General features: G+C 44.1%; 1 protein-coding gene across 1 annotated transcript in view; it reads left to right on the forward strand.

Annotated features, from left to right (window-relative positions):
* Nucleotides 1–12469, forward strand: part of LOC124615670 (cytochrome P450 6k1-like) — a 134080-nt gene that overhangs the window by 65321 nt on the left and 56290 nt on the right. The window contains exon 4 of the mRNA XM_047143698.1: nucleotides 7591–7853. Within this exon, the coding sequence (XP_046999654.1) occupies nucleotides 7591–7853 (263 nt within the window). The remainder of the gene's footprint in view (nucleotides 1–7590; nucleotides 7854–12469) is intronic.

Genomic DNA, 12469 nt, shown 5'->3' on the forward strand with positions numbered 1-12469 from the left:
ACCAGACAATCGTCTCTGGAGGTAATCCGGTCAGGCTGAACACCTTACACACACTGTCCAGCGAGTGCAGCAAAGAGGAGGTTCCCTACTGTTTTGGGATGGCATTATGTGGGACCGATGTACGCCGCTGGTGGTCATGGAATGCCATCCTCCGACCGATACTGCAACCATATTGGTGAGGCATTGGCACCCCCATGGTGCACATCTTGTGAATTACTTCCTTCAGGATAACGACATCGCTCGGCTAGAGTGGCCAGCATGTTCTTCATACATGAACCCTATCAGCCATGCCCGGGATTGACTGAAAAGGACTCTTTAAGGACGACATGATCCACTAACCGCTCTGGGGGATCTACGCCGAATCGCCGCTGAGGAGTGGGACAATTTGGACCAACACTGCCTTGATGAACTTGTGGATAGTGTTCCACGACGAATACACGCATGCATCACTGCAAGAGGACGTGCTACTGGGTATTAAAGGTACCGGTGTGTACAGCAATCTGGATCACCACGTCTGAGGGTCTCGCTGTATGGTGGTACAACATGCAGTGTGTTGTTTTCATGAGCAATAAAAAGGGCGGAAATAATGTTTATGTTGATCTCTATTCCAATTTTCCGTACAGGTTCCAAAACTCTCGGAACCGAGGTGATGCAAACTTTTTTTGATGTGTATGTAAAATAAAAATGGATTACAAAACCAACATAATTGGACAATGAAAAGCATTACAAATCGTTAGAAATCACGTGCCATGGAACATCATGTTGCACATGGACATGAAAGTTACATGTTGCAGTCGTTATGATCAGAAGCACACTGATGTAAGATTAGCAACTGCCATAGAAGAATCTAAGTTTCCAGCACCAGCCACCGCTGATGCGACGAGCGTGGTGCTACGCAGTGCTACAGTGTGAATTACATATTATGTACAGAAAGTGATAAAGAGATATTATAGAAATAACTAGCAACAAAGGTAAATATGGCGTATATATGAGAAGTGTAGTACAAAATGACACGAAAAGTGTAAAACGTGGTTGCACTGTACCAGCAAATTGCCACCACGTCGACGCACAAGTTAATTAATTTAATTAAAAATGTGTTGCACTGTGGAGTTAACATTAATTTACCGCCAAGATATGCTCTCCCGAAGTTACAACGAACGACTGCGTCACCGAACGACATTAAACTCCTAGTGAAAATTGTTGTTTCACCGTAAACACCGTAATCCTTTGGTAGCTCAGCCGTTACAGCGGTGAACCGTTGGAGATTACAAGATAACTACCTGAGATTGCTGATTTGAATCTAACCCGATAGCACATTTTAATTTGTTTGTAAAACAACTCGACAGTCGTCTCGTATGAAAACCAAATCACAATTACAAAATTTTACCACATCCATCAAAACAGAATATTATTGTGTTTTCCTTCCTGTTTACATGCGCTTTCATTTGCAATCGCTGTTGACACACATCATGTTCAGAAAGATATTTTCTAGTTAATATGACCACACATTTTTTACTTTATTAGAAAAAATGTTTTCACTTTCGTATGCTTATTGTTTAAGCTTCTGCAGTTTCAGCATGTTAATAAAGATGAAATAAGTCCGCTTCAGACGATAACGTTAGTTTACACTCACAAACATCACAGTCCTTACGTTTGTGTCTCCTGCATGTTGTACACGCTTCGTATCTCTCCGTACAACCTCATCGTCGCACACCTCGTTGTTCTATAGGTGTATGGTGATATTTTCACTACTAGCAACGCTTCCAGAAAAGTGAATTGTTTGTTCGCAAAGTAAATGCATTTGTCCTATATTGTCCATTTCTCAGACTAAGACTAATTTGACGCTATGTATAGAACATGCAACAATAGAAACAACTGCTACAATAAGTTCATGCTAACGTGGTTTTCATATTTCGTGCGAAACTTTTAAAAATGTACGGCCCTCCCAGGAGTCGGACATGTGACCTCTTGTTTTGCAGTCGGATGCGCTATCCGTTGTGTCATCGAATGCCAGCTATTCAGTGCCTTTATATACTATAGACGAAATGTGCACTAAGTTTTTCAAAGAATAATTTTGGTGTGCTCTTCCGTCGTCGTTCATGACTGATAGTCGACAATGTAGTTCTAATATACGGTCTCATTTGCAAAAGTTCTAGTTTCTAGGTTTTGAGCGAGAGATGTTGCAGGGAATAAGGGAAAGAATGTTCGTCGTTGCAGATATCGCCGCTCTAGGTGGAGGGATAAACGCATCAACTTTCGCAACCCTTCCTCCATCATCGTCCACAATATTCCTTTCTATTGTTACTTAAGAGTTCTTATTGCATTTTCCATCACTAAACGGGTAACCTGTTTGCAGAGAAAGTACGTAAAAAGCTCGTAACTGCGGCTAACGCTCCTATAACACATGTACACTCCTGGAAATTAAAATAAGAACACCGTGAATTCATTGTCCCAGGAAGGGGAAACTTTATTGACACATTCCTGGGGTCAGATACATCACATGATCACACTGACAGAACCACAGGCACATAGACACAGGCAACAGAGCATGCACAATGTCGGCACTAGTACAGTGTATATCCACCTTTCGCAGCAATGCAGGCTGCTATTCTCCCATGGAGACGATCGTAGAGATGCTGGATGTAGTCCTGTGGAACGGCTTGCCATGCCATTTCCACCTGGCGCCTCAGTTGGACCAGCGTTCGTGCTGGACGTGCAGACCGCGTGAGACGACGCTTCATCCAGTCCCAAACATGCTCAATGGGGGACAGATCCGGAGATCTTGCTGGCCAGGGTAGTTGACTTACACCTTCTAGAGCACGTTGGGTGGCACGGGATACATGCGGACGTGCATTGTCCTGTTGGAACAGCAAGTTCCCTTGCCGGTCTAGGAATGGTAGAACGATGGGTTCGATGACGGTTTGGATGTACCGTGCACTATTCAGTGTCCCCTCGACGATCATCAGTGGTGTACGGCCAGTGTAGGAGATCGCTCCCCACACCATGATGCCGGGTGTTGGCCCTGTGTGCCTCGGTCGTATGCAGTCCTGATTGTGGCGCTCACCTGCACGGCGCCAAACACGCATACGACCATCATTGGCACCAAGGCAGAAGCGACTCTCATCGCTGAAGACGACACGTCTCCATTCGTCCCTCCATTCACGCCTGTCGCGACACCACTGGAGGCGGGCTGCACGATGTTGGGGCGTGAGCGGAAGACGGCCTAACGGTGTGCGGGACCGTAGCCCAGCTTCATGGAGACGGTTGCGAATGGTCCTCGCCGATACCCCAGGAGCAACAGTGTCCCTAATTTGCTGGGAAGTGCCGGTGCGGTCCCCTACGGCACTGCGTAGGATCCTACGGTCTTGGCGTGCATCCGTGCGTCACTGCGGTCCGGTCCCAGGTCGACGGGCACGTGCACCTTCCGCCGACCACTGGCGACGACATCGATGTACTGTGGAGACCTCACGCCCCACGTGTTGAGCAATTCGGCGGTACGTCCACCCGGCCTCCCGCATGCCCACTTTATGCCCTCGCTCAAAGTCCGTCAACTGCACATACGGTTCACGTCCACGCTGTCACGGCATGCTACCAGTGTTAAAGACTGCGATGGAGCTCCGTATGCCACGGCAAACTGGCTGACACTGACGGCGGCGGTGCACAAATGCTGCGCAGCTAGCGCCATTCGACGGCCAACACCGCTGTTCCTGGTGTGTCCGCTGTGCCGTGCGTGTGATCATTGCTTGTACAGCCCTCTCGCAGTGTCCGGAGCAAGTATGGTGGGTCTGACACACCGGTGTGAATGTGTTCTTTTTTCCATTTCCAGGAGTGTATAACTTCGTCTTACTCCTTGTCTGTGACGTCACCAGAGCATAAGCCAATAACAGAGCGTTTTCAGTTACATGACCAGATCTTGATACTGAATGTTTTTTAAGCTTTAATTACATAAAAATAACACATATTTTGTGAGAATATTGACCGTAAGTGCTCTTCAAATTTTGTAATCAGTCAGAATAACAACAATCCGAATCATATTTCTAGCATAGGGAAATAGCCCATTAAAATAGTCAGTACATTACATTTTATTTGTAAATGACGCAGTGGTAGTACCCATGGCATAAGGTCACTGGTTAAATCATAAGATAGCACTATAAAAAGGACCATTATCTCTTATGGCAGTGGACATGCCAGTTATAGAAAATACAAAATAGGAAGACGAAGTGCATAGGGAAGAATGTGGGTTATCAGGACAACACCTTGAAAGGTAACCAGTAGAAGGGAAGTAAGACACTGATACAAGGAAGAGAGTAAAAGCTACACTGTGTATCCTATAGATCACTGAAGATGTCACAGAACTATTTGTGATTCGAGTTGATTTCTCTCATTCAGGACGTTGGGCGGAGTATCTGAACTAACGACGTTTGTGGCTGAATAGTCAGTAACACTGATGGTGGCGTTAAATTTAAACTAAATGATGTTTCTGTTAGCACATTGGTAACAAAGAACACAGGTCTCGGACTGTGTGTGATCTGTGAGAGTATTAACTTACCGATCGAACTGCCGCTCTAAAAGAACAGTGAGGTGCTTAGCTTATACGTGACAGTTTAGGGTAATGTGTGTGGTCTGAAAACTTTGTGACAAAGGCAAGTTCAATGGAAATCAAGTAAGCAAAGTAGAATTACAAACGTATATACGTTCTTATGTTTCCAGATAGTCATAGGCCTTATGGTGTGTATGTAAATTAACCTGGCCCATACTCCATATTTAATTCACCTGAACATCTGAGGGAAAGTTGTGACCAAAGATGCCTTGTACAATTGCTTGCTGGAAACAATCCATCAAGAGTAATGACATATGAAACCATTCCGTTAGTGCAGACTGGCCCCTGTAGGATTGCAACGGGGACTGGAAGTGTGCGTGGAGTGTGAATGAAGAAATTACGGAAACTATTGCTGGAGTGCAAGAAAACGGAATGGAGAGCGGTAAAGCTGCCGACAAAAGAAAATCATGGACGAGAATGATATCGACACCACTGATAACACACATGATGAGCAACACCAGAATGCTCTTATGGAAGTGGAGGAGAGTGTGGAGATGACAGCAGGCGTTAGTGAAAACAACGAATAATTGAAATGCAATGAAATAGCTATTCTGAATACGCAGTAAAGAAATGCGACGACGAACCCGTAACCGATGGAGGCGCTACGCTGGAGAAATCCTTGGAAAATGGACGCAATAACAAAAGCTCGTCAATTCTACGACATTCATTAAACTCTTAATTCGGGAAATACAAACCAACAACGCTAACTTCTTTAGAATAGGCAAGATAAGCAGCAAAGAAACCGAGAAGAGAAGTTCAAACTCTTGCCTCGAATATAAAAATACATAAATCAAACGGAAAAGAATGACATTGAACTCACACCTATCTCTGTGATGCGTGTCAAGGAATGTTTGTGGATGTGTGTTCGTTGTTCTCAGTTTCAGGTTTGTTACTATTTTCCGTTTTTCTTTCCTTAGGCACTACAGAAAACCTTTGCACGCTGTTTCATTACGTCTGGTGCTTCTTCCTGTTACACGAGTTTCAACATCGAAAACTCTAAAACAAAGACTAATGTGATGGGTTTCTGGGGTAAGGATCCAGTCCAGTTCAGAATAATTGCGGATGACGTGATTTTAGAACCAGTGCAGTCCTTCACTTATTTGGGATACCAGATTGACCAAAGCAGTAGTACAGATCAAGATGCACGATTGGCTAGAATGGAAATATATGTAGCACCATTCATATTGTATTTATCCCTTTCAGACCCTCTGGCTACATTTGTATGCATTAATATTGCTATGTATTAGCCGCAGCAGAAATACACTGATGAGCCAAAGAAACTGGTACACCTGCCTTATACCGCGTAGGGCTCCCGCTAGCAAACAGAAGTGCCGCTACACGACATAGGGTGGACTCGACTGAGGACTAATGTTTCGTCGAATGGTTCGCACGCTGACACTTGTTAATGGCCCAGCATTGAAATCATCAGAAAATTGCGGAAGGTTAGCACTCTGGTCACGTTCAACGATTATCTTCAGTCGTCGTTGGTCCCGTTCTTGCAGGATCTTTCTCCGGCCATAGCGATGTCGGTGATTTGATGTTTTACCGGATTCCTGATATTCACGGTACACTCGTGAAGTGGTCGTACGGGAAAATCCCCACTTCATCTCTACCTTGGAGATGCTGTGTCCCATCGCTCGTGGCCACGTTCAAACTCACTTATATGTTGATAATCTGTCACTGTAGCAGCAGTAACCGATCTGACAACTGCACCATATACTTGTTGTCTCACGGAGGCGTTGCCGACCGCAGCGCCGTATTCTGCCTGTTCACATATGTCTGTATTTGAATACGCATGCCTATACCAGTTTCTTTGGCGCTTCAGTGCATTTTTCCTCAGTGGAAACCTCATGTACACATTTTGGTATGTTTAATCTTGGGCATATTATAAAAATATCGACAACAGAATGTAGGAGTAGGCTGCAGCTTGTGGTCGCCAGAAAACACGGAATTAGTTGATAAGTTATATTTCACTACATAATTTAGTATTATCATTGTTACTTTTTCGTGATATTTATTGAACGGTCACTTTATTTATTACAACAGTGAATATTTCAAAAACAATTATTGTAGTCCATAAAAAGAAACAAAGGTTTCAAAGTATATTTTGAACACAGGTATATATACACGCACAAATCTTGCATCTAAAATCATTGAAAAATCACCTAAGAGCTTCAGAGCATAGAGAAAAACTTTCCTAACTCCAGAAAACATTCTAGTATGAAACGGTTAAAAATAAAGCTAGAGTAGAATTGGGGGTAAAATTTCGTAAAATTACGGTTCTTCTAGTAATTCTTCATGGGAGTGAATGCTTGATACACACAAAAAAATAAAAGTATGCCAAATACAAAGTATAGAAATGAAATTTCTAAGAAGATATAATGGCTACTCAGGAACAGACGAGGTAATTTTCTACCGTGTTTTTGATACGGAATCCAATTTGTAGCCTAGCTTTCCGAAACAATATAACTATCAGAAATGTGACGCCAGTATGGTAAAAGTACAAACCTATCTTTTTTCAGTTGGTTCTTTGCTAATATGAGTGATTTTTATTCATAGCTTGTTCCTTTTGTTCAAATGGTTCAAATGGCTCTGAGCACTATGGGACTTAACTGCTGAGGTCATCAGTCCCCTAGATCTTAGAACCACTTAAACCTAGCTAACCTAAGGACATCACACACATCCATGCCCGAGGCAGGATTCGAACCTGCGACCGTAGCGGTCGCGCGGTCCCAGACTGTAGCGCCTAGAACCGCTCGGCCACATCGGCCGGCGTTCCTTTTGTTTTTTGGTGTATAATCCCATAACTCAAGTTGGGCCTAAGCCATTGTTAGATGCTTTCTCCTTCACTGTATGTAACACAGCATCAACATACGCGTCACTTAAAGCGTATTTGATTATCCTGTCAATAAAACCCATACAAGCCGCACAGCCATCCACATTATAAAATTTTCATTTTGCATAGATTAAAAGTGGTCTCTGCCCGGCAGACGATCCAGCAATGCGGCCGAGAGCTGGCCGAAGTGGCGACGGAGTTCGCAAGTCGTGGAAGCTCTGTCGAGGTTCGTGAGATGGTGGCGCGCTACAGCACTGACGTCATCGTCTCGGTGGGCTTCGGCGTGGAGTCGGACTGCCAGCGCAATCCGGACGCCGTCTTCCGCGGCTGGGGCCGCAGGGTGTTCGCGCCCGATCTGAAGTCCAGCTTCGGCTTCAGGCTGAACTTCATCTCCCCACTGCTGGCGGACTTACTGAGGCAAGTTTCGCAGCTACAAGTAACGCACACTTCATCTAAGAACCGAAGGGACAAGGTAACGCTGTGCCTGAAAAGTAACGATTCACACGTGTTTCCCAAATACACACTCCCGCCATTAAAATAGCGGCACCATGGAGCATTTCAGGTAACGATGCTTTACTTGTTATGTGTACACAGCATAGGAGGAATAATACATGATTAAATTTGTATGTGATTTTGGGAAGATGCGAAGGTGCGAACATTAGTACTGTGGTGTGCGTACTGTAAGACCTTCGGTGCACACACCATCAGATTATTTGACTTGTCACTCTCACGAAGTAGGTGAGTGTCAGCAATATGTCTCGTGGTCTTATCGTGGCGTGTTTATCATCTGTCGTTAGGTCAGACGATAGAAATGTCACCTGCACGCTTAGAGTAGCAGATTGACGGTGACCAACATTAAACAGAACTTGATTATTTTCACACACATTTATTAAAATAATAACAAGCATAAACATTACTTAACTTGATTCTGGATGCTATTTACAATTGACAATCTGAAGTCCCTTTGGTCTTGGTACGTTTATCTTATTCTCACATGTCTCTCATACTTGACAAAGTGTCTATACATTTATCTTCATGGCTATGTATAGGAATATGGTAATCTTATTAGGCGCAGACTGAAACGTGACTATAGACTGGTACAGACAAATGCAGACTGGTACAGACTGTTGCAGACAAATGCAGACTGACTACTAGGAGGTCTGTACACTCGTTATAATACCTTGTGCATGCTTGTATCACTGCGCGAGTGTGATCCGTGAGGAGAAAAGGTTCTACGTTAGCAGCAATCTCATTGGCTGCGTTACATATTAATACGCAGATCGGCGGAAGCAGAATTTGGTCCGTCTCTAAGGCAGCGCCATCTCGTAGTGCGGAGACGGACGAGCGCTGCGCCTGCGCTGTTGTGCTTAGCAGGGGGCGCTCTAGTGGGAACGTTGTGTACGCGCTGACTACGCGGAACTATGTACATGACAAGTACATAGGGCTACTATCTCTGCTAAGAGCATCAATTCTAATCAGGCTAGGGATCGAGTCGAATTAAACTTGCATCACGTCGTTACACGCTATTCTAACTCTGTGCAGGAGTTCACCAGTTGTAGTGCCTAGTGCATGCTGCTGCCAGTCACTCGGCGACCTACGACCAGATGTTTCTAACGTTCTCATGTAATTGGGTCGTAAGATTACAAAAGGACAGAAGTAAGACCGCAAGCCCGCACAGTTGGACGTGCGTTCTAACGCACGACTTTCTGGGCGCTAAGGAGCGCCTGGTCCCCGGTACGAATCCGCCCGGCGGATTTGTGTCGAAGTCCGCTGAACCGGCCAGTCTGTCGATGGTTTTTAGCTGGATTTCCAACTGCCTTGGCGAATGCAGGCTGGTTGCCCTTATTCCGCCTCAGTTACACTATGTCGGCGATTGCTGCACAAACAAGTTCTCCACATACGCGTTTTTTTTTTTTTTTGTCATCAGTCTGCTGACTGGTTTGATGCGGCCCGCCACGAATTCCTTTCCTGCGCTAACCTCTTCATCTCAGAGTAGCACTTGCAACCTGCGTCCTCAATTATTTGCTTGACGTATTCCAATCTCTGTCTTCCTCTACAGTTTTTGCCCTCTACAGCTCCTTCTAGTACCATGGAAGTCATTCCCTCATGTCTTAGCAGATGTCCTATTATCCTGTCCCTTCTCCGTATCAGTGTTTTCCACGTATTCCTTTCCTCTCCGATTCTGCGTAGAACCTCCTCATTCCTTACCTTATCAGTTCCCCTAATTTTCAACATTCGTCTAAAGCACCACATCTCAAAAGCTTCGATTCTCTTCTGTTCCGGTTTTCCCACAGTCCATGTTTCACTACCATACAACGCTGTACTCCAGACGTACATTCTCAGAAATTTCTTCCTCAAATTAAGGCCGGTATTTGATGTTAGTAGACTTCTCTTGGCCAGAAATGCCTTTTTTGCCATAGCGAGTCTGCTTTTGATGTCCTCCGTGCTCCGTCCGTCATTGGTTATTTAACTGCCTAGGTAGCAGAATTCCTTAACTTCACTGACTTCGTGACCATCAATCCTGATGTTAAGTTTCTCGCTGTTCTCATTTCTGCTACTTCTTATTACCTTCGTCTTTCTCCGATTTACTCTCAAACCATACTGTGTACTCATTAGACTGTTCATTCCATTCAGCAGATCATTTAATTCTTCTTCACTTTCACTCAGGATGGCAATGTCATCAGTGAATCGTATCATTGATATCCTTTCACCTTGTAATTTAATTCCACTCCTGAACCTTTCTTTTATTTGCATCATTGCTTCCTCGATGTACAGATTGAAGAGTAGGGGCGAAAGGCTACAGCCTTGTCTTACACCCTTCTTAATACGAGCACTTCGTTCTTGATCGTCCACTCTTATTATTCCCTCTTGGTTGTTGTACATATTGTATATGACCTGTCTCTCCCTATAGCTTACCCCTAATTTTTTCAGAATCTCGAACAGCTTGCAACATTTTATACAGTCGAACGCTTTTTCCAGGTCGACAAATCCTATGAACGTGACTTGATTTTTCTTTACCCTTGCTTGCATTATTAGCCGTAACGTCGGAATTGCCTCTCTCGTCCCTTTACTTTTCCTAAAGCCAAACTGATCGTCGCCTAGCGCATTCTCAATTTTCTTTTCCATTCTTCTGCATATTATTCTTGTAAGCAGCTTCGATGCACGAGCTGTTAAGCTGATTGTGCGATAATTCTCGCACTTGTCAGCTCTTGCCGTCTTCGGAAATATGTGGATGATGCTTTTCCGAAAGTCAGATGGTATGTCGCCAGACTCATATATTCTACACACCAACGTGAATAGTCGTTTTGTTGCCACTTCCCCCAATGATTTTAGAAATTCTGATGGAATGTTATCTATCCCTTCTGCCTTATTTGACCGTAAGTCCTCCAAAGCTCTTTTAGATTCTGATTCTAATACTGGATCCCCTATCTCTTCTAAATCGACTCCTGTTTCTTCTTCTATCACATCAGACAAATCTTCACCCTCATAGAGGCTCTCAATGTATTCTTTCCACCTATCTGCTCTCTCCTCTGCATTTAACAGTGGAATTCCCGTTCCACTCTTAATGTTACCACCATTGCTTTTAATGTCACCAAAGGTTGTTTTGACTTTCCTGTATGCTGAGTCTGTCCTTCCGACAATCATATCTTTTTCGATGTCTTCACATTTTTCCTGAAGCCATTTCGTCTTAGCTTCCCTGCGCTTCCTATTTATTTCATTCCTCAGCGACTTGTATTTCTGTATTTTTGATTTTCCCGGAACATTTTTGTACTTCCTCCTTTCATCAATCAACTGAAGTATTTCTTCTGTTACCCATGGGTTCTTCGCAGCTACCTTCTTTGTACCTATGTTTTCCTTCCCAACTTCTGTGATGGCCCTTTTTAGAGATGTCCATTCCTCTTCAACTGTACTGCCTACTGCGCTATCCCTTATTGCTGTATCTATAGCGTTAGAGAACTTCAAACGTATCTCGTCATTTCTTAGTACTTCCGTATCCCACTTCTTTGCTTATTGATTCTTCCAGACTAATGTCTTGAACTTCAGCCTACTCTTCATCACTACTATATTGTGATCTGAGTCTATATCTGCTCCTGGGTGCGCCTTACAAGCCAGTATCTGATTTCGGAATCTCTGTCTGACCATGATGTAATCTAATTGAAATCTTCCCGTATCTCCCGGCCTTTTCCTAGTATACCTCCTCCTCTTGTGATTCTTGAACAGGGTATTCGCTATTACTAGCTGAAACTTGTTACAGAACTCAATTAGTCTATCTCCTCTTTCATTCCTTGTCCCAAGCCCACACTCTCCTGTAACCTTTTCTTCTACTCCTTCCCCTGCAACTGCATTCCAGTCGCCCATGACTATTAGATTTTCGTCCCCCTTTACATGCTGCATTACCCTTTCAATATCCTCATACACTTTCTCTATCTGTTCATCTTCAGCTTGCGACGTCGGCATGTATACCTGAACTATCGTTGTCTGTGTTGGTCTGCTGTCGATTCTGATTAGAATAACCCGGTCACTGAACTGTTCACAGTAACACACCCTCTGCCCTACCTTCCTATTCATAACGAATCCTACACCTGTTATACAATTATCTGCTGCTGTTGATATTACCCGATACTCATCTGACCAGAAATGCTGGTCTTCCTTCCACTTCACTTCACTGACCCCTACTGTATCTAGATTGAGCCTCTGCACTTCCCTTTTCAGATTTTCTAGTTTCCCTACCACGTTCAAGCTTCTGACATTCCACGCCCCGACTCGTAGAACGTTATCCTTTCGTTGATTTTTCAATCTTTTTCTCATGGTAACCTCCCCCTTGGCAGTCCCCTCCCGGAGATCCGAATGGGGGACTATTCCGGAATCTCTTGCCAATGGAGAGATCATCATGACACTTCTTCAATTACAGGCCACATGTCCTGTGGATACACGTTACGTACCTTTAATGCAGTGGTTTCCATTGCCTTCTGCATCCTCATGTCGTTGATCATTGCTGATTCTTCCGTCTTTAGGGGCAATTTCCAGCCCCT

The sequence above is a fragment of the Schistocerca americana genome, chromosome 5 (assembly GCF_021461395.2).
Source record: "Schistocerca americana isolate TAMUIC-IGC-003095 chromosome 5, iqSchAmer2.1, whole genome shotgun sequence".
NCBI lineage: Eukaryota > Metazoa > Arthropoda > Insecta > Orthoptera > Acrididae > Schistocerca > Schistocerca americana.